We start from the raw sequence: 22,376 nt of genomic DNA, 5'->3' as shown, positions 1-22,376 counted from the left end.
CTTCTCTAGAAAGAGAATGAAGTACCCTTTTGATTCTATTATGAGAACAAATTATGATGTTGACACTTCGTCTCTTGATAATACTTGATACACACTTTCTGCGCCTAGCTGAAAGGCGTTAAAGAAAAGCGCTTATGGGAGACAACCCATGTTTTTACCTACAGTATTTTGTTTTTATTTTGTGTCTTGGAAGTTGTTTACTACTGTAGCAACCTCTCCTTATCTTAGTTTTGTGTTTTGTTGTGCCAAGTTAAGCCGTTGATAGAAAAGTAAGTACTAGATTTGGATTACTGCACAGTTCCAGATTTCTTTGCTGTCACGAATCTGGGTCCACCTCCCTGTAGGAAGCTCAGAAAATTATGCCAATTTACGTGTGTGATCCTCAGATATGTATGTGTGATCCTCAGATATGTACGCAACTTTCATTCAATTTGAGCATTTTCATTTGAGCAAGTCTGGTGCCATTTTAAAATTCGTCAATACGAACTGTTCTGTTTTGACAGATTCTGCCCTTTATTTCGCATTGCCTCTTTCGCTATATTGGATGAATTTCTTTGATCCATTAATGTCCAGTAGCATTATGCAATGTCCAGAAGTGTTAAGAATGATTGTGTCACCTCTGAATATGTCAATTTATATTGTGCACTAACCCTCTAATGAGTTGTTTCGAGTTTGGTGTGGAGGAAGTTTTCAAGGATCAAGAGAGGAGTATGATGCAACATGATCAAGGAGAGTGAAAGCTCTAAGCTTGGGGATGCACCCGGTGGTTCACCCCTGCATATATCAAGAAGACTCAAGCGTCTAAGCTTGGGGATGCCCAAGGCATCCCCTTCTTCATCGACAACATTATCAGGTTCCTCCCCTGAAACTATATTTTTATTCCATCACATCTTATGTGCTTTTTCTTGGAGCGTCGGTTTGTTTTGTTTTTTTTTTGTTTTGTTTGAATAAAATGGATCCTAGCATTCACTTTATGGGAGAGAGACACGCTCCGCTGTAGCATATGGACAAGTATGTCCTTGGTTTCTACTCATAGTATTCATGGCGAAGTTTCTCCTTCGTTAAATTGTTATATGGTTGGAATTGGAAAATGATACATGTAGTAATTGCTATAAATGTTTTGGGTAATGTGATACTTGGCAATTGTTGTGCTCATGTTTAAGCTCTTGCATCATATGCTTTGCACCCATTAATGAAGAAATACATAGAGCATGCTAAAATTTGGTTTGCATATTTGGTTTCTCTAAGATCTAGATAATTTCTAGTATTGAGTTTGAACAACAAGGAAGACGGTGTAGAGTCTTATAATGTTTTCAATATGTCTTTTATGTGAGTTTTGCTGCACCGGTTCATCCTTGTGTTTGTTTCAAATAAGCCTTGCTAGCCTAAACCTTGTATCGAGAGGGAATACTTCTCATGCATCCAAAATACTTGAGCCAACCACTATGCCATTTGTGTCCACCATACCTACCTATACTACATGGTATTTTCCGGCCATTCCAAAGTAAATTGCTTGAGTGCTACCTTTAAAATTCCATCATTCACCTTTGCAATATATAGCTCATGGGACAAATAGCTTAAAAACTATTGTGGTATTGAATATGTAATTATGCACTTTATCTCTTATTAAGTTGCTTGTTGTGCGATAACCATGTTTACTGGGGACGCCATCAACTATTCATTGTTGAATTTCATGTGAGTTGCTATGCATGTCCGTCTTGTCTGAAGCAAGAGAGATCTACCACCATATGGTTAAGCATGCATATGTTAGAGAAGAACATTGGGCCGCTAACTAAAGCCATGCTCCATGGTGGAAGTTTCAGTTTTGGACAACAATCCTCAAATCTCAAATGAGAAAATTATTAATTGTTGTTATATGCTTATGCATAAAAGAGGAGTCCATTATCTGTTGTCTATGTTGTCCCGGTATGGATGTCTAAGTTGAAGAATAATCAATAGCGAGAAATCCAATGCGAGCTTTTTCCTTAGACCTTTGTACAGGCGGCATAGAGGTACCCCTTTGTGACACTTGGTAAAAACAGTGCATTGTGATGATCCGGTAGTCCAAGCTAATTAGGACAAGGTGCGGGCACTATTAGTACATTATGCATGAGGCTTGCAACTTATAAGATATAATTTACATGATGCATATGCTTTATTACTACCGTTGACAAAATTGTTTCATGTTTTCAAAATCAAAGCTCTAGCACAAATATAGCAATCGATGCTTTTCCTCTATGGAGGACCATTCTTTTACTTTCAATGTTGAGTCAGTTCACCTATTTCTCTCCACCTCAAGAAGCAAACACTTGTGTGAACTGTGCATTGATTCCTACATACTTGCTTATTGCACTTATTATATTACTCTATATTGACAATATCCATGAGATATATATGTTACAAGTTGAAAGCAACCGCTGAAACTTAATCTTCTTTTGTGTTGCTTCAATGCCTTTACTTTGAATTATTGCTTTATGAGTTAACTCTTATGCAAGACTTATTGATGCTTGTCTTGAAGTTCTATTCATGAAAAGTCTTTGCTTTATGATTCACTTGTTTACTCATGTCATATACATTGTTTTGATCGCTGCATTCACTACATATGCTTTACAAATAGTATGATCAAGATTATGATGGCATGTCACTCCAGAAATTATCTGTGTTATCGTTTTACCTGCTCGGGACGAGCAGAACTAAGCTTGGGGATGCTGATACGTCTCCGACGTATCGATAATTTCTTATGTTCCATGCCACATTATTGATGTTATCTACATGTTTTATGCACACTTTATGTCATATTCGTGCATTTTCTGGAACTAACCTATTAACAAGATGCCGAAGTGCCGATTCTGTTTTCTGCTTGTTTTTGGTTTCAGAAATCCTAGTAAGGAAATATTCTCGGAATTGGACGAAATCAAAGCCCAGGGGCCTATTTTCTCACGAAGCTTCCAGAAGTCCGAAGGAGAGACGAAGAGGGGCCACGGAGGGGCCACACTATAGGGCGGCGCGGCCCCCCCCCCTTGGCCGCGCCGGCCTGTGGTGTGGGGCCCCCGTGCCGCCTCTTGACCTGCCCTTCCGCCTATAAAAAGCCTCCGTGACGAAACCCCCAGTACCGAGAGCCACGATACGGAAAACCTTCCAGAGACGCCGCCGCCGCCGATCCCATCTCGGGGGATCCAGGAGATCGCCTCCGGCACCCTGCCGGAGAGGGGAATCATCTCCCGGAGGACTCTACGCCGCCATGGTCGCCTCCGGTGTGATGTGTGAGTAGTCTACCCCTGGACTATGGGTCCATAGCAGTAGCTAGATGGTTGTCTTCTCCCCATTGTGCTATCATTGTCGGATCTTGTGAGCTGCCTAACATGATCAAGATCGTCTATATGTAATTCTATATGTTGCGTTTGTTGGGATCCGATGAATAGAGAATACTTGTTATGTTGATTATCAAAGTTATATCTATGTGTTGTTTATGATCTTGCATGCTCTCCGTTACTAGTAGATGCTCTGGCCAAGTAGATGCTTGTAACTCCAAGAGGGAGTACTTATGCTCGATAGTGGGTTCATGCCTGCATTGACACAGGGACGATGTGAGAAAGTTCTAAGGTTGTGTTGTGCTGTTGCCACTAGGGATAAAACATTAGTGCTATGTTCAAGGATGTAGTCACTAGTTACATTACGCACCATACTTAATGCAATTGTCTGTTGTTAGCAACTTAATACTGGAAGGGGTTCGGATGATAACCTGAAGGTGGACTTTTTAGGCATAGATGCAGTTGGATGACGGTCTATGTACTTTGTCGTAATGCCCAATTAAATCTCACTATACTCATCATGATATGTATGTGCATTGTCATGCTCTCTTTATTTGTCAATTGCCCAACTGTAATTTGTTCACCCAACATGCTGTTCGTCTTATGGGAGAGACACCTCTAGTGAACTGTGGACCCCGGTCCAATTCTCTTTACTGAAATACAATCTCCGCCAATCTTTGTTCTCTTGTTTTACGCAAACAATCATCTTCCACACAATTCGGTTAATCCTTTGTTACAGCAAGCCGGTGAGATTGACAACCTCACTGTTTCGTTGGGGCAAAGTACTTTGGTTGTGTTGTGCAGGTTCCACGTTGGCGCCGGAATCCCTGGTGTTGCGCCGCACTACATCCCGCCGCCATCAACCTTCAACGTGCTTCTTGGCTCCTCCTGGTTCGATAAACCTTGGTTTCTTTCTGAGGGAAAACTTGCTGCTGTGCGCATCATACCTTCCTCTTGGGGTTGCCCAACGAACGTGTGAAATACACGCCATCAGCTGCTGCTCGCCTCGTCGTCGTTGGCTCCGGGAGCGAACACTCGCTTCGGGGCCATGGCGGCGGTTTCGCTCGGGGAGTGGAGTGGGGACTGGAGTGGAGGGCTAGATCTCCTCCAGTCCCCATTTAATAGCCTCCCGGGTCACCGACAGGTGGTTCCAAGGGAGACGAGGCAACAAGCGCCCGGACGCGAGCGGACGGCGCGTGCCATCCGCGGCCACGCAAACCTAGCCCAGATTTAGACCGGGTTTACGTCGTTCCGGACGCCGCGGCCGTCCGCTTTTGCGGTGCGTCCCTGTGTTGGGCCGGGATTTTGTTCGGCTCGACACATCTGGACGCGCGGGTGCGGGATGGGTCGCCCCGTTGGAGATGCCCTTAGGCCGCTGGCCGAGATATCAGTCTCCGTCCAACATGCGGACTTGCACGTTCTCCGTGAACCATGCTCGCGCATGTGCTTCTGTAGCAGCCTCGTCAAGCTCTCATTGTGCGTCTGCAACTCAGCCCCATGGCAACCCAGACATCTACAACGGGAGCCCGCCGTCGTCAGGCCTCGTCGATCTTACTGCTGCGTCAGCCGCTCGTCATGAGGACGCAGTCCCATATTGTCATTCGTCAAGCAGGGTGCCGTTCCCCTATTGCTGTCGCCCCTCTATACAACAGCCGCCGAGCGACGGGGCGGAGCAGGCCAACGAGGGACGGATCGGGACAGAGGTTGCCGGCGAAGGAGGAGCGAGGCTGCCACCGCGCGCCGACGTCAGGCGCATGTCTCCGTGATCCAGCCGATTCTGTGTTGTGGCGGCAGCGGCCACCACCGAGGCCCTGTCTCCGGCGTGTTAGGGCGGAACGAAGGCATCCATGATCAAGTCCACGACGACAACCATGGCACAGACATGAAATTTCTTCATATCATCTTCTTTCATGTGGGTCCTCGTTTGTTATCTCGCTTCGTGGAGACAAAACAATCGCGCTGCCGCGACCATCGTCCTGCACCACGTTCTGGCACTTGACGCGAGTTCGAGACGGACCCCCGTCTTGGGGCCATGCCGGCAGGAGGAAGCCATCGGCACCTCCATCAACTGTTTCTCCGCCGTGTCTCAACGTCTGTCGGCCGGAGATCAAATTAACTGATATTTCTCCAATCAATTAAGGACAACCGGGCACATATATATTGGCCAGCTAGCTAGGTTCGTTCGGAGGGGACTCTGGCCAGCTAGCTAGGTTCGTTTGGATGGAACTCTGATCGTTGGCAGCCAACGTGTGCTGCGGAGGACAGCTAGCTAGGTTCAACTCTATTAGACTCGGGCTCGACCTTCCTTTTTTAGACAACACTCTGATCGAGTCCTTGTACTACACGGTAAATATCTTGTACGTTATTTCGCGTGCAAGAGCATAGGAGAGGCACACGATGGACAAATTGGGCCACACAAATCAGGTCAAGGACACTCTTCGGCAGGTTGGGCCTAGGAAAAACACGTTTTGGCCCGTTTGTGACACCAGCCAGTCACCTATTCCAATTTAATAGTAAAGATAAAGGCACGAAGTGCCGTTGAAAAATTAAATCTCAGCCGTTTGTAGACATCGATCTGTTCTCCCCACCCTCAGCCCTCCCACGCGCAGTCCATCTTCGAGGGAAAAAAAAGACGCACGATCACCCGTCCTTTTTTTCCTCTTCACGCGAGATAAGGGTTCCACGCGCCGCCGCTGACCGGCGATCTTGTCTACCCAATGCGACGGCACCGTCGTCTGATCCGCGCCCCTGCTGCTTTCATGTTGCCTCAAGATCTCCTTGACGACCGATGCGCAGCCGTTTGGATCATGACGAGACACAAAGGTAACCGCCATGAACCCCATGGCCTCCATGGCTGTCCCTCGCAACCCTAGGTCACAGTCGTCGCGCCACTTCTGTGTACCTCTCTGGACCTGCATCCTTGTTCGTCTCGAGCTGGCCTCAACGTTCTCCTCCCGCATCATCGCTGGGCACCACTGCGCTTGTCACTCAAGTCAAGGGAGGATATGGCAAAGTATTCAAGGTGAACGCCAGCAAAAAATTGCATGTTTATCTTTGACGATTTTAGGTTCTTAAGGGTGCATCAAGGTAAAAATTGGATACCCTACAGCCGGATATCCTTATCTGCATCAAGGTAAAAATTGGATGTTTGTACTTTCGAGGGGTTATATTTTGCCCAATCTGATGATTATAGCTTTATACCGATGCGTTCTGGATATAATCATGAAAAAATGGTTCTAGCAGTCATGTGTTTATCTTAGCGGTAATGCTCAGCCTTTGGCGTTATTCCTATTGTCTATGGAGATATTTGAGGTGCGAGGTATATGTTTCTCCCTTTTCATGCTCAGTACATCTTTTTTCTTCAGTATGATGGGTTTGCCTATGGTTCGTTCTTCACAATCCAGAGACCAGAATGCTGCCCAGATTCATCTAATATCTACTCAAGAAGGTATCAACCATATCTCACTAGTTCTCTTGAATCTTTTTTTTATTGATACCTCTCCTCGGAACAGATGATAGTTCTTTAAGTTACAGGTATGTGAAATAAAATAGAAAGATGTTATGGAAGAATATAATAAATTTTCTGGCAAGAATAAGGTGATTTTATCCTGTTCGTTAACAAAGGTTTTTTTCAAGGCTTCTAAGTGTGTTCTCTTCAATATTTACTTTGCGTTTTTTTACCTTTGATCATTGTGGAACTATGTTGTGGAGGGGTATTGGATGAAGCCTCTGATGGGAGAAACATATTTTCCCTTTCAAAAAAAGGTGGTTTACCGTATTTCTCTAATGTTCTCCTACAAAAATTACTTTGTTTATCCTGCGAATAAAAGGAGAGTTGTTCAGTTAGCAAACAAGATCGCCAGTCTATAATAAGAGAGTATGATGAATTAGTCCAGGTGTTACTGGATAACTTCCATATAAGATTTTTAGATTTTCTTATTGAACAAGATATATATTGTGAACATGTATATACCAATTATTGTCTTTTGAACACTGCAGTTGTACTCACGTCTAACCTTATTTTGCTTAGTTTCTGTATAGGGTATTGGGTTGGAGCACACTGATGCATGGACAGGTTCTATAAGGTTAGTCGAGTATATAGCTGTCCTTTTTTTGAAGTGAGAATGGCAATTATTACTGACATATTTTGTGGATTTAGTCATCACTTCTTTGACTGAAACCAATTTTGATTCTCTTCCTGTAGATTGGTGGAGTGAGTGAAGCAGAAGATAACCAAAATAAGTAGAGATGCAGTACAGGGAATATGCTGGATAAAATAGAATAAAAATGGCAAGTGAAACATACTGCATTACATTGCAGAGTACGAAGACTATTTTGTATCCCTGGAGGTAGAAACCCTTGATTGTGCTTCTGCTTCAAGTAGTAGCTATGTACTCTTTTTTTATAAATCTCTTTTTATAAAGCTGTACCATAGGGCTGAGGTTCCCTAGAATATACAAAAATATTTTTCGTATAAATTAGTTGCTATAAATATTACTAGATTATCAGCTAGGAATAGACCACGGATATGATACATTCTTTGGCGAATAGCTATAACACACTCATGAATGGAACCTTAATTTGGACAAAAATGGCATTTAAAATTGCATCTAATGACATGTTATCTTTTTTTGCAGTTTTGAGGGTGGGTCATTGACTGAATGGAACCTAAATTTGAAAAAAATGGTATTGAAGGCTTGTTAGGTTGCATTTCATAATAATTGTCTAAATGCGGATTTTATGTCCATTATTTAACTTTGTTTATGTGATGGATTTTGGGTAAACTGAACATTTCTTGCACATTTTTAGTATGGATTAGAGTAAAGTGATCATAGATGCACTAAATACTAGGGAGCGGCAACTTAAAATGTTCATAGCATCATCAACACACACTTCTCAACCTTAAATCCTTGCTTTTTGATGTCTATAATACAAAAATTTGTTATTGAATGTTCTCCTGTTCTTTTCTTATATAAGTACATTATTTCTTACAAAAGTTTGTTACCACACCAGCCCATCCGTGATCCACCTACAGGGGACATCACCAAGAAACATTTGTACCATCCCTCAACTCCCTATTACTATATCTGTCATACTCCATATCTCCGTCACAATTCTGTTGCTATATCTCCGTCACAATTCTTACAAACTGAATAGAAGGTCAAATGAAATAATTGTGCAACCATCTCTTATGCATAAAAACGTCAGAAATGCAACTAGCCTCTGTTGCAGTCCTGCTCAACCTCAAGTTCTTCTAAGTAGCGGAAACAAATCACTATGTGAGTGTGCTCTACATTTGTTTATCTGATATCTTATATTTCACATCACTGGGATTTTGTTTAATATTGTTTCGTTCTATAGTTATCTTTTTTACTTAATCCTGAATTTCTTGATTTCTTTTCATGGACTGAGATTATGATGAAAAGAACTCTGATTTCCCTTTGTTATCGCGGAAGAATCTTCATGTTCTGGTATCTGAATGTTGGAGAAAATTTGAAAATAATTATTTGGTGAAACCTTGGAGGGAAGAGAGGACCTCATGGATTCTCGCGGGCATTCCTTCAAGTTATGATTATTCATCAATTGGCTACATCTGAGGGTCCACAATCTTTTATTGAGGTTTTTTTATTGATAATTTGATGGATCTTATCTCTATGATTGGTCTTCAATGAGTTTCTGCTGTAAAGAAGCTTGCGGACACCTTGTTCCAGTTTAATGTTAATCTGGATATCCTATTTCCAGTCCTGGAAGAAGATTTGTATTCACTATTATTAGCAGGATTTGTCAGTTTGCGGAGATGTGCTTTGCTGCTGCACATGCAATTGAGATGGAGGATACTGGAGTTGGAATAACATCAATACTCTTTGCTGATATTATGTTGTCTTGTTTCGATAAATGTTTTTGTAGGAGCCTATGTTTTACTAACTTTATTTTGATCTCCATCTCTGCATCCAGTGTACAAAAAAATCCTTTTTTTTAGTAGCACATTGTGTTTAGTGCTAGGAATAAAATACAATGGGTATTTATGCAGATGGATGTTGGACCCCGTTAGGTCTTATTTGGTAATAGAGTTTTTGTGGGGATTAGCAGGGATGATCCCCACCAAATTACATATCTTCACTTATTAGTAAAAGAATGTTTGGTACTAGAGTATTGAGTGAGTTTAATTCCCGTTTATCCCTACTTTTCCTCAAATCTTAGCATATTTTTCTCAATCTCCAGTATTCTACCTCTACCTAGTGGATTGACGTTGAGATTTTGTAGGAATTGGGTGAAGGTAGAAGTTTCACCAAATACCTCTAGAGTATTATTTACACTAATCCTCATAAAAACTCTAGTTCTCCCACCCAAAAAAAGTTTCTCAAGGTTAACTAGATACATTTGTATCCAGACATGTTTTAGTGCGTAGCTATATCCATATTTAGAAAAAATTAAGAAGCTTTTTATGGGATAGAGGGAGTATCAAACAAGCCTCAGTAACAAGCAACACGGGATTACCAAATGGATAACGATGTCTGTTAAAGGAAAAAAAAGATTAAAAAAGGATAACGATATGCTCACGGACTTACATTGTGCAAGTCTGGCCAAGAGCTGGTCCTGCCCCATCGCGACAACTTGGATCTTTTTCTTTTCTGGGAAACGTCGCTGATGCCCGATACTCCTGTCTCGTAGCCCTAGACAGTCAACATATATGGCTTTGAACACGGCGGCTAGGAAATGGACCTCGAAATGGATTTTGCCCTGGCCGCCGATCCCTCCGTACAGGCAGGGCTGTACGGGTACGGCGCGGACGCATCGGGACTAAGGCTGGCAATGGGTCGGGTTTGGTCGGGTCGACCTAAACTAGACCCATGCCCATCATCCTTATCGGGCACACCTGTGACCCACGATCCTGCCCATGGGTAAGGAACGAGACCCATGCCCAAATCCATCGGGCAACCCGACCCTATCGGGCAACCCATCGGGTACAAAAAATAGAGAGTTTGACGCAACCAAATATCTAGAACACATCGGCACATTGTTGGGATGCCAGGACAAAGAGTGGTGTATTCCCGTTCATGGCTTTGTGACTGAAAGTAGTACTAATATGCACATGTTTGGTGTCTAGATAATAGAGCTTTGTGTGTAAATGATGTATATGTCTACATGTATAATGTATGTGTATCATAGCTTACGTACCATATAAAATTATGCAATTATTTTAATTAGTAATATTAATCGGGTGACCCATCGGGCAACCCGTGGGCATAGACTGATACCCATACCCGACCCACGACTAATCGGGTTGCCCATCCATGGGCGAACATCGGGACCCATACCCTACCCATTTGGGTCGGGTGCCCATGAGCGGACGTACCCATGGGTCGAATTGCCGGCTTGAATCGGGACGCAGGGCGTGTCCATATACGCGCGCTGCTGACTTCCAGGAAAGCACGGGCTTGCCAACAAGTGCAACGAGAACGAATCTCGTGCCGACACGCACCACAAAGGTCCATGGTTCACGTCCCGAAACATACGACTGAACTACGCGTTATCTGGATGTCTCCCAACAAAGAAAAACCCTATACGTGCGCACGCTACAACTCGCAGCCTTTCGAACCTTTAGGCGACAAACCAGAGTCGAAAATACAGTACTTCCTCCATTCTGAGATTTGTCAAATTTTGTCTATATAAAAAGATGTTGCAAGTGTTGGATAATTAGGCATAATTTTCATGATTAATTTCAGAATATAAAACATGATGGCAGCAACTACTAACATGTGAAACTCAAACATACTAGATGCATTAATCAACATGAGTAGCAGCAGCGTAAACGGCAAAGCATCAATCGCTAAACAGATCGAGATATGTCGCATGTACCGATCTGGTGGAGGTGGCGGTGGAGGTGTAGCAGATGATGTTGCAGCAGTAACGTTGTTGATGACAACGTTGTTGACGATAGGGACGACGGGTCGAAGTAGACGGCGTTGAAGACGACGGTAGGCAGCACCGCCCGACTTGGACGGAAGGCGACCCGTGATGAAGAGCTTGAGAAGTCGCGCGGAGCGCTTCCCAAAAACCTAATTCGCCTTCTCCCGTACAGGATCGCAAGGACGAGCGGTTCCGGAGACCTGCTCTCCCGTTCGCCGATGCACGTCGGCGCGCGGGATGGAGTAGGCTACGATGGCGGCGCAAGCAGAGAGGGGTGGAAACCCTAACTCGTGTATTTCGTATTATTCTGCGGTAGCCGGGCAAGAGAATATATAGGCTCGGGAAACCCTAGACAACGTGGGCCACGCCCACGTCGCACGAACGTTTCGAGTCGGTTACAGATTGCCCACGATCCGGGAGCGACCCGAACCGACTAACTGTGACGCGTCCGTCTAGGACTCTGTTCGTTTTCCTGAGCTGCAAAAAGTAAGGAAAGTCTCGGCTCAATCCACTCACCACGAGCGCGGCGCGCGCGTCGTGACGTGTCGAGTCGAGACAAGCGAGGAGGAGGAGCGCGCGTGTAGCACTCCTATTCTCACTCACTTACTAGTGGTGGAACAACCCACCTTATAAGGTGGTCTAACTTCCTCCCAACTTTCCATGTGGGACTAAACTTCCCACCTCTTGTCACTCCCTAGTGAGCTGCCACCAACTTGGGCTCAAACTCACAAGGCTGTTACTATATGGGCTTTGAGATTTATAGGAAAAACTGAAATCTAATTTGGGCCACTAAAAGTGGGCTCAATATTTCAACAGCAAGTTTGTCTAAATTTAGATGTATATCTAGACGCTGCTTAGCATAGATACATTCAAATTTAGACAAACTCCAGCATCCTTTTATGGACATAGAAAATACCTCTGGACATAAATAAATATCTTAGATTTGTGTGAATCTAGTGTCTAGATATATCTACATTTAAAAAAAAATCTAAGATGTCGTTTTATGGACGGAGGGAGAACTACGCTTCAAAATATGAATCTTTTAGAGAAACTAAATTAGTTTTTTGAATGAATGGCATGTATTTCAGAAAGGAGCTAATATAAAACAGAGGTATCCATGGCCAATGAAACAATTCAATCTACAGAGTATTGTAAAACTGTAGAATACTCCACCCATAGCATGGCCTATGAGGGTTCACACATGTCTGAATGGGTTGTCGTAGACAGAACACGGGTTGTCGTAGACAGAACATGTGGCCCAAATGCAGTGGTTTGTTTTCCCGTTTGTCTGTCTCGTTGTTGGTGAGAACCCATTTGCGGCTCAAATCTAGGGCTGCTTTGCATCCATGCGGACGCGAGTGGACACGTCCACTTGTTACACTGTCAGGCCCACCAACCGGTGGCACAAGGACCCTTTGTGATCCTATTAAACAGAACCACATAGCTTCATCGTCCCCACAACCAAACCCTATCACCATAATCTCCAATTTGGCCGCTGGCAAGGACCAGCCACCATGGACCCGAAGCGTTGGTTAAGGAATAACGACAACGAGACGTGTTCGAGCCTTCAATCGCGCACCCGCCACCACGCTCGTGGCCTTCGGCCTAACCCCGTCATCGGCCAGGCAACGAGTGAACATGTCCACGGAAGTGGCACACACGTTCTAGGGAGGGCGGGGCACCAATGATGTGGGGTGACGTCCACCTCCCCACGGGGTGCCACCCGAGCCCGGATAGGGTTCTAGTGTCGCATATCCATGAGTATGGCCGCACGCGCCGAAACAAGATCCAACGTTGTCGCACGCCCCTCCCGTCGAACCTGCGCGACGACAGCCCGTACGCGGAGGGGTCACACCACTACAACTTCTAGTTCGAGTAGGAGCACGACCAGCGACGACACACAGATTTCGTATCGTGGGCGGCGACACCGAGCCAACACCAATGGAGGACTCCATCGGCTCTTGCTGGCCGATGAAGGAAGAGGTCGTCGGGGACGACACACAATACTTTTAATGAAATAAAGAAGATCGTTGTTTTTGAAGATAGAGAGGTGGCACATTGGACTTCTCAAAACAAAAAATAAATAGGGATTGGAGTGATGTTGTGCTTCCTATGGTATTGAAGATGTAATAGTGCATTTGCCGAAAATTTGCCCATCTTAAGAGTGCTTTGATGTAACTTTTGATATTCTTAATACTTCGTCTCTACATATACAAGTACACTTAGTATGTTCCTTGAGCAAACCTGTTTAAGTCCGACAAGGTATGTACAACTGTCAGTGACTATACCATGAAAATGTATTTAATGTGGATCTGGTTTTTGTTATTTTTAAAAAACTTAAACATGCTTGAATTAAGACAAAAGCAAGTGATCTTGTATAAGAAAAAGAAGAGTTGATTTTTTAATTGGTCATGTCGGTTTCCTTTTCTTCTATATATTATATAGAAAAACCCTCTTCTTTTGCGAAAGAAGCCAGAAAACCCCTTGACTGCAACGATGAGCCAGTGTGGCTTCTAGTGTTAAGTGGGTCCAACGCGTCAATTTGCTTGTCGCGCCGAATTCCGGCCCAGGAGATGAGGAGAAAGTGCCAATGCTTCCTGTTGAGCTTGCTGACGTACTGTATTTCCGTCTTGCCTCGGTCACCTTCTGACTTCTCCATACGGTCTAGCACTCAAACTCAAAGTCCAACTGCCGAAGCAAAGAGCAAGAATCCAAAAGGCCGCCATGAACACGCGCTTCCAAAGAAAAAGTTCAGCTACTAGAGTTTTTCTCGCAGAGCAAGAATCCAAGGCCAGGCGATTTTGAAGCAGGAGATCCCTTCGTGGCTAAGCAGGTGCTTGCCTAAGTCGATTTCGCTCCCTTTTGTTTGTTTATTGCACCCGCACCATGCAGGCTAATTCGCTTCGGCATTCGTGTCGGGAATCCTATAGGATGGGTGTTTAATCCAAGTAATCGATGGCTTAATCCAAGTTCGCTTCGTCTGCTGCGGATCGCTGCATTTTGGGGGGTTTAAGGAAATGGGAGTATAAATACGACTTCTCGTGCTTGACCGGCGAAGACCCGATGTGCATGCTCGAACGCCGAGTCGCCGCGATTGGGAACGAGGGCCACAGAGGAATGCTGCCGCCGCCGGCGGCAGCGGTGTTTTCGGAGCGGGCTCAGGCGGAGGAGAACACGGCCATCGTGTCGGCGCTCGCGCACGTCGTCGCCAGCGGCCGCGGCCCACCTGGCCCGGCACCGTCGCTGGTCATGCCGTACCACCAGGGCGTCGGAGATCCGGGACCCGCAGAACAAGGGACGGAGGAGCAGCGGGGGAGGAAGTACCGGGGCGTGAGGCGGCGGCCGTGGGGCAAGTGGGCGGCGGAGATCCGGGACCCGCAGAAGGCGGCGCGGGTGTGGCTCGGCACGTTCGCCACCGCCGAGGACGCGGCGCGCGCCTACGACGCCGCCGCGCTCAGGTTCCGCGGGAGCCGCGCCAAGCTCAACTTCCCCGAGGACGCGGCGGCCGCCGCCGCGCGTCGCGCCACGGACGCCGCGACGGCAGCTGCGGCGGCGTCCGCGAGGCCGGCCGCGCTGCTGGAGTCGCAGCCGCAGCACGGGGGCGACGCCATGGGCTACCTGGACGGGGCACTGGCGCCGAGCAACGGGATGGGCTGGCACTTTGGCGGCGGCGCGAACGGCCGCTTCCTGGGTTCGTGGAGCATCGGGACGTCGCCCACGTCGTCGGGCTCCGACGCGTCGCTCGCGGGGCCCGCCTCCGCTCCCCTGTTCCAGTTCGGAAGCGGCTTGAAACAGAGCAGTGACAGTAGTTCGTGTAGGGATTATTAGGTTTACAACTGTACCATTTCTTCCGAGGTTGGTTGCAGATGACCGATGATCAAAGTTCCTACTTCCGCGTCATCGTTCAATCTTTTAAGCGAGATTGTTCGGAATCAGTGGCATTCATTAGTAGTGAGTACTAAGTAACAACCAGAGTTGAAGTTATTTCGCAAAAAAAAAAAAAAACTAGAGTTGAAGATTAGTATTATCAAGTTGGTAGGGCAACATTCTAGGGACATTAGGTTCTTAGGTTTCATCATTCACGTAGCTAGCAATGGTACTAGAGCCCAAGAATATAATACTTGGCAGCAGGAAAATATATCACATGTCTAACTGGAAAATAAATCACATGTCATGTAGACATGTAGTAGTCATCCATTTTTATTCGGAATAATTCTTTGCATGCATAATGGTACTTTGTTTAGAGCATCTCCAACAAATGCCCGAAAAATCCACGTGCTAAAAATGTTTTACAACACTACTTTTGCTGCTTTTGAATGCGCGGCTGAGTCCAACTTTTTCAGACGCGCTAAAATACAGCGCGGAGCAGTCAGCTTATACCGGACGTTGTAAAATAGAACTCCTCGAACTTGTGTCTTCAAAACATGTGCCACAGCTAGATACCTCAATTTTGCAAGAAATACCTTTTTTTTTAAAAAAAAAGCAATGAGTCCTCTACTGCTATGTCAACCACGCGGTGCAGTAGGAGTAAGTCACGCACCAATCCGTCGATGCAAAATGAGCCAAAACTCGGGAGCGGGCGTGTTCAACGCGGGGCTCACAGAAGAACTATGAAGTGGTGGACTTGGAGCCGATGGGGCACCGGAGCGCGCCGACGATGACATCTTGCGGAGACAAACAATGATCAACGCCGACAGAACATCTGGGGACGCAAACAAGAAGGGGAGGTCCAGGAGAAAGAAGAGTTCACCATGAAGGTCGTAGAGTGTTTGCTGGCACCGGAGGATGACCGGAGTGTCCGTATTCGATGATTTTCTCGCCAGAGTCGGGGAAGGAATCAATAATTTTTCCATCGGTACGGGGCGCTCTAGGATGATTCCTTGGGCGAGGACGGTCCTAGGGACGAGGCACAACTCCTGGTGGTCTCGCGAAGGGTCGCCTGAGTCGATAGATCGACAGAGAGGTGGAGGTGCTCGGTGTTGTGTGAAATTTCCGAACCCTTTTTCTCTAAAATCTGGCAGTTCGCCTCTGCGGGTGTGAACTCTATTTTCCACCGCGCGGTAGATGGACCTGTATTTTAGCGCGTTGGATACCGCTTTTTAGGACATGTGCTAATTTTTTTAGCGTATGCTCTATTTACAACTTTTGTTGGAGCGCCTTTTTTGGCCCCCGCGCTCAAAAACGACGATTTTTAGTGCGGGGGTGTTTTTTTGGATGTCCGTTGGAGATGCTCTTACTAGGATTATGTTTTCCGGCTTCATTTATCTCATTTTCAGCTCCGTCTCGCTCATAGTCAACTTGTAATTCTAAATATAGGATATGTTAGGAAATGGGGTATTTTCTCTAAGATAATATTTTTATTTAATTCAAATTCGAGCTTAGGAGAAGCACTGCTGGTTTAAGTACTCCTAACGAGAAATGAATAAACGATTGAGCTGCCAGGAGGATAGGATACCAAATTCGAATGTTTTACTATCATATCATGTGTGTCTTAGGAATGCAAATTATCATTTATGATTATAAAATATAAATGGTGCGAGCAAAGAAAGGCAATCACTCGTGTGTCATAAATGAGAAATGTATAAATGTAGAAAACATAGATTAGACATGTCTATAAGTCATCATAGTTCTAATTTTTGGCAAAAATTGAACACTTAAAATTATGTGAGCTCACTTGAATCATAGTTCTAATTATACGAGCAAACAAAGCTATTATTGAATTAAGGAGAAGAATGCCAGCCATTTGAAATTGTGTGTAGAAAATAGGCGTATGTGTGCCCACTGCCCACAAAACAGTTCCAACCTTTTCGCAACAGAAGAACACGACCAAATTGATTAGAAGGAAAAAAAAGAGCCAAGCGAATATTTCATCCGCTGAGATAATCAGGTGACAATGATTTTTAACCTTGATCATTTGTTTATAGTTGCTTATCGTGCTGTGCCGCACAATCGGCCACCGTCTCACCGTTTGGTGTGCTCAGTTAAGAGCACGAATGTCTAGTCATGTCCCTCTGTTATAAGCAAGCACTAATTTTCTTACCGCCTCGATGTGGGACTAAAGAACCCTCAACAGGCATAGCTCCTCGGGCCAGGATTCGGAGCTGACCAACGTGAATGGGCTACCTCTTGGGCTTTCTTGGTTCGTGGAGTATCGTGACATGCCTGAGGTAGCTGGGCTCGCACGCGTCTCTCGCAGGGCCTGGACCCGCCGCAGGGCCCAGCTCCTCTGTCTCAGCGTGGAAACAATTATTTTTTTGAGAGATGGGCTTGAAGATTTAGTTGAAGAGTTCATTTAGGGTTGTCCTCAAAAAGAAAAAAAGTTCACTTAGGTATGCCTTTTGAACTCGGACTTTTCACTGAGCGGTATCATTACAATCTGGAAGATAAAAAAAATTTACTCTATGAATTTGCTCAAACACTACACACGCACTCCTATTTTCCTAGCCAGCTCGGCCATACCATGTCCATGTGCCACCTGAATGTAAGAAATAATATTCTGACGAGGCAATCAGTTTTATGAGGGCAATTCCACATTGGACCCTTCATTCGATCCCGGGCAGCCACGCCGGGCTGCATCGAGCGGTCCCCTCCTCCTCACCTCTCATCCACCCGAGGCACGCCTCCTCTCGTCAGCGCCGCGAAAGTCGCCAGGCAACACCCCTAGTGGCGCAGCGATCGCGGATCTTCCTCGTCATAGATCTGGAGCACGGCAGCGGCTGCCCGCTTCTTCTTCAACGGTGGTGATGCGGGCTAGCGACGGCTGGCGCACCTCGGTGAGCTGCGACGGTAGGTGGTGTAGGTGTCCGACAGCTGGCGGCGGCTATGCGGGCGGGCTTGTTCTAAACCTAGATGGGTTTGGACGGGCCAAACCGTAAACTCCAACCTTGTCTGCACCACCTCGTCGTCTCTGATGTCGGCACATGGAGATGATCTGGGTTCATCCCCACATCAGGAGGAAGCCTTAGGCATCGGCCCCGAGCATGGTAGTGGCGACCTGCTCTTCCGCCAGAGGTGGTTGGCTGGATGAATGTAAGGATACATTGCTCCTATGTGTGGTTTTGGTAATTAATGACAACCCATATGGACTAATATTTTCATTGAGTTTATATGAAGGAATATTCCATAGGTACTTCTTGTGTTCCATGTGTTGGATTCAAGTATAGATTCCATGAATATAAAGATACACCTTGTGTATTGGCATCAAGATCATCGATTTAAAGATACATATGTGATATGATCAAGAAGATGAAATGAAGATGGAGTTCTTATGTGGAACTCAATATTAGCCATGCTCTATCTTAAGTGAGTATGAGAAGATACAAGGTTGAGTTGGGCAAGTTCAAGATGAGCATCTTGAGTGGACCACATGCTTGAAGCTTGCCGTCCATTTGGTGACAATGGACATGTAAAGATGTGCATCAATGGAGCTTTCCCATCATAGTGTATGGGGGAGCATTTGTGAGTCTTCACAAAGCAACAATGATCAAGTTGTGGCATTTCGGCTTGTGTAGAGCTTGAAGAGTTATCATCAAGATCAAGCGGGATGGCAAGGCAAAGGTATGACCTTGATAGGTTTTCCTTTTACCGGTCTCAAGGTGGTTGATGGGAGACCGGATTATAGGATAGATAGCCGCACTATTAAGATGGGCTTTCGGTTGAGTAACTCGATCACATCGTCTTAGGGAGCTCAATTCTTTGCATACTTTGCATATTCCTATTGCTTCTTAGTGTTTCTTGGTGTTAAGCTCTTGAGCTTGTTGCTAGCTTTACAACAAGCCCGAGTTCATCGAAAACGGAGTTCGCATGCGTTTTCGAGGTTGGGTGATTTTACCGGTTATTTATGATATAAGGTTCTACCTTTTATATTCATGATAAAATCCCCTCCTACAGTTTCTTGAGTTTTCATTTTCTATTAGATAGCATTTTTTGTTATCTTCCAAACAAAATTGGTTTCATTCGAATCGGAGTTCGGGAGCATTAGTTATTAAAGAAAAAGGGAAAAGAGTAAAAGAAGAAAAAGAAAAGAAAAAGGAAAAAGGGGGAGGCTGCCGGCCGGCCTCCCGGCCTGCCGGGCCAAGCGCCGGCCCACCCGGCCGCCATCCGGTGCGGGATTCTGTGGACTTTGCGGCCTGGTCCGGCCCAGTGGCCGGCCACCGACCGGCCCGCTCGGCGCACCGCCCGGCCGACCGGCCTCCTGGCCGGGCCGGGCCTTTTCCTCGCCCCCGCGCGGCCCGCTCGCTCTCCCCCACCCGGCCTTGCTATCTGCCGCCTGTGCGCGCTCGCTGCCCCGCCCGGTCGGTGGGCCGGCCCGACCGGACGCCCTGCTGGGCTCCTCAGTGTCCAGTCCGGTCGGCCGGCCTGGCAACCGGCTGGGCTGTTTTTTCAGCCCGTTTTTCTTGCGTTTTCTTTGTCTTTTTCTCCCCAACGGTTATTTCTTCCTCCTAACTATAAATAGCCTTCTTCCACCTTGAGCTGGGCCAGTTCTTCCCCTTTCTTCACCTCCATTGTTGCTCTTGGAAGAACTTGCTTCCCCTCTTGATTCCCCCCATGATTCTTGCCCATTCTTGAGGATTTGAGAGAGGAGATCTAGATCTACAATCCCCACCAATCAATTTCTCCTCTAAGTGAGGGGAACTCTTGGGATCTAGATCTTGGAGTCTTTTGTTGACTTTCCCCATTGTTCTTCCTCTCCAATATCATCTTAGCATTTGTTGCTTGGGTGGGATTTGAGAGTGAAGGACTTGAACACCTCTAGTGTTCTTGCTTTGCATCATTGCATAGTGTTGAGCTCTCCACCACGATTAGTTCGAGTGAGAGACCGTGAGCTTGTTACTCTTGGAGGGAGACCTCCTAGTTGGCTTGGCGGTTGGTGCTCCGGTGATCTCTTCAAGAAGATTGTGAAGAGGCCCGGGCTTCTCCTTCGTGGAGCTTGTGAAGTGGTTGTGGAGCTTGCCATCTCCGGAGCGGAGGAAAAGCTAACCATAAGGAAAGGGCCATTATCCTTCGTGGGTGTGGTTCGGAGAATAGGGTGAGCCTTCGTGGCGCGGGGAATCCTTTGTGGGACCTCCACTCCTCCAAACGTGACGTACCTTCTTGCAAAGGAAGGGAACACGGGAATACATCCTCGTCTCCGCGTGCCTCGGTTATTTCTATACCCGAGCTCTCTTTCCTTGTGATAGCCATCGTGCTTGAAGTACATATATCTTGCTATCACTTGTTCTACATATATCTTGTGCCTATCTTGCTTAGCTCTAGTTGCTATTGTTACACTTAGTTGAGCTTAGCATATTTAGGGTTTGTGCTTGTAAACTAAACGATAGTTTTAATTTCGCATTATTACAAGACAAATCTGTAAGAGTTTTTTAATTGCCTATTCACCCCCCTCTAGGCGACATCTCGATCTTTCAATTGGTATCAGAGCAAGGTCTCTCCTTGTTTAAGGCTTCACCGCCTTGAGAGTAAAGATGTCGGCTAGTATAGTGCACAATGACACAATTGTCTTTAATGGCACAAACTATCTTTTGTGGCGAAATTGCTTACTTTGTAATCTTCGGACCTTGTGTCCACATATAGAGAAAATTCTAGATGTCGGTTTTTCTCCTCCGATGGATTCTCAAAATCTATCTTTAGAGGATGAGAAAAACTTACATCTTGAAGCTCAAGTATCTAATGAGCTTTTATTCTCCTTGAGACCCGATTTTCGTAGGTTCTTGATATATATAAAGTGAAAATTGTCTCATGAGATGTGGATCAAGCTTAAGGAAATGTTTGGTGGATCCACTTCTCAATTGGTCGGTGGTGACTCCGAGGAGCTCTCTTCCCCTTCACATCATGAAGAGCTCCAAGTTGCTTCCACCTCCGGTCGTGATGAGTTATCATCTTCTTCCACTTCACCAACGTGTAGCAAGACACGAGGTAATGATATGGTGAGTGGTGAGGAAAATTACAATGTTGATATTGTGCTCAAGAGTGATGATTCTTCATCTCTATCCCATTGCAATGCTTCCTCTTTGGACTTAAACACATCTAGTATTGAAAATAATCTACATGCTTGTGTTGATAGTCCTTGCATATCATGTGTAAATTGCTTACATAGATCTCATGATGATATGCTTACCTTGTCTTGTTCCCATAATCAAAATGCTTTTATTTCCTCTAGTTGGTTGTTGACTAACAATGTAGAGGAAACCGAACACTCTATGGATAAAGACACGATTTCAAATGAGGATTCAAGAATATATTCATCTTCATTCACCAGTTTGCACATGTGCCTTATGGCAAAAGGATCAAAGGTATCTCCTACTTTGACTCCTAACACATCCTCTAACGATGATAATGATGATGATAATGATGAAGAATATAATACCTTGGTGTATAATATGGCAATGGTATATGCTTCTCTTCATGGTAATAAAGAAGCTCGTGCTAATCTCGAACACTCTATGGATACCTTGAATAAATATAGGGAAACCATAGTGGAGTTGGAGTCCCATGTTGAGATTCACTCTCCTCAAGCATGAGCTAAAAGATGAGAAGCATACTAATTTTATGCTTACACAAAAAATTGAATCCTATATGCATGAAAATGAGAAAACTATTGTTGATGCTTGTGCTACTAACTCTACTTCTTGTGAAGCATCTATCTTAAAGGAGAATGTTGAGTTGAGGGCTCAACTTGAGTTGCTAACTAGCAATTCTAGGGAATTGGAAGAAAGTCATAAAGAGCTCTCGGGCTCTCATGATGACCTTCTAATTTCCTATGATGGGCTAAAATTAGCTCATGAGGCTAGTATCACTAAGGTAACATCTTGTGAGCCTCATGTGGACATTAGAACAATCTCTACTGCAAATGCTATATTGCCATGTGCTAGTCCTTGTAATCCATCTAGTCAAACTAGTGACACACCTTGTGTTGGATTACTTTCTTTGCCTTGTTGCTCTAACAATGAAGCTTCTACTTCCTCTAGTACTTGTATTTCTACTAACCATGTAGAGGAAATCAAAGAGCTCAAGGCCCAAGTCCTTTCTTTAAAGAAAGACTTGAAAAAGCGTCATGAAGGGAAATCCGCACTTGACAAGATGCTAAGTGTGCAACGATCCCCCAATGACAAGAGTGGACTTAGATTCAACTCCAATAACAAGAACAAGTCCAAG

At 45.3% G+C, this 22,376-nt stretch overlaps 1 protein-coding gene across 1 annotated transcript; it reads left to right on the top strand.

Annotated features, from left to right (window-relative positions):
- Positions 1-14,151: 14,151 nt before the first annotated feature.
- On the top strand, positions 14,152-15,157 carry LOC127330433 (uncharacterized). The gene has a single exon (XM_051356642.1). It carries the CDS (start codon positions 14,286-14,288, stop codon positions 15,048-15,050), a length of 765 nt encoding a protein of 254 aa, XP_051212602.1. The 5' UTR covers positions 14,152-14,285; the 3' UTR covers positions 15,051-15,157.
- Positions 15,158-22,376: the final 7,219 nt, after the last annotated feature.

This window comes from Lolium perenne, chromosome 2 (assembly GCF_019359855.2).
Source record: "Lolium perenne isolate Kyuss_39 chromosome 2, Kyuss_2.0, whole genome shotgun sequence".
Classification (NCBI taxonomy): domain Eukaryota; kingdom Viridiplantae; phylum Streptophyta; class Magnoliopsida; order Poales; family Poaceae; genus Lolium; species Lolium perenne.
This window is presented reverse-complemented; position numbering and strand designations above follow the sequence as displayed.

Bases quoted from the DNA above. Each gene is read 5' to 3' on its own strand.
- LOC127330433 (XM_051356642.1), top strand. From the start codon at position 14,286: ATGTGCATGCTCGAACGCCGAGTCGCCGCGATTGGGAACGAGGGCCAC.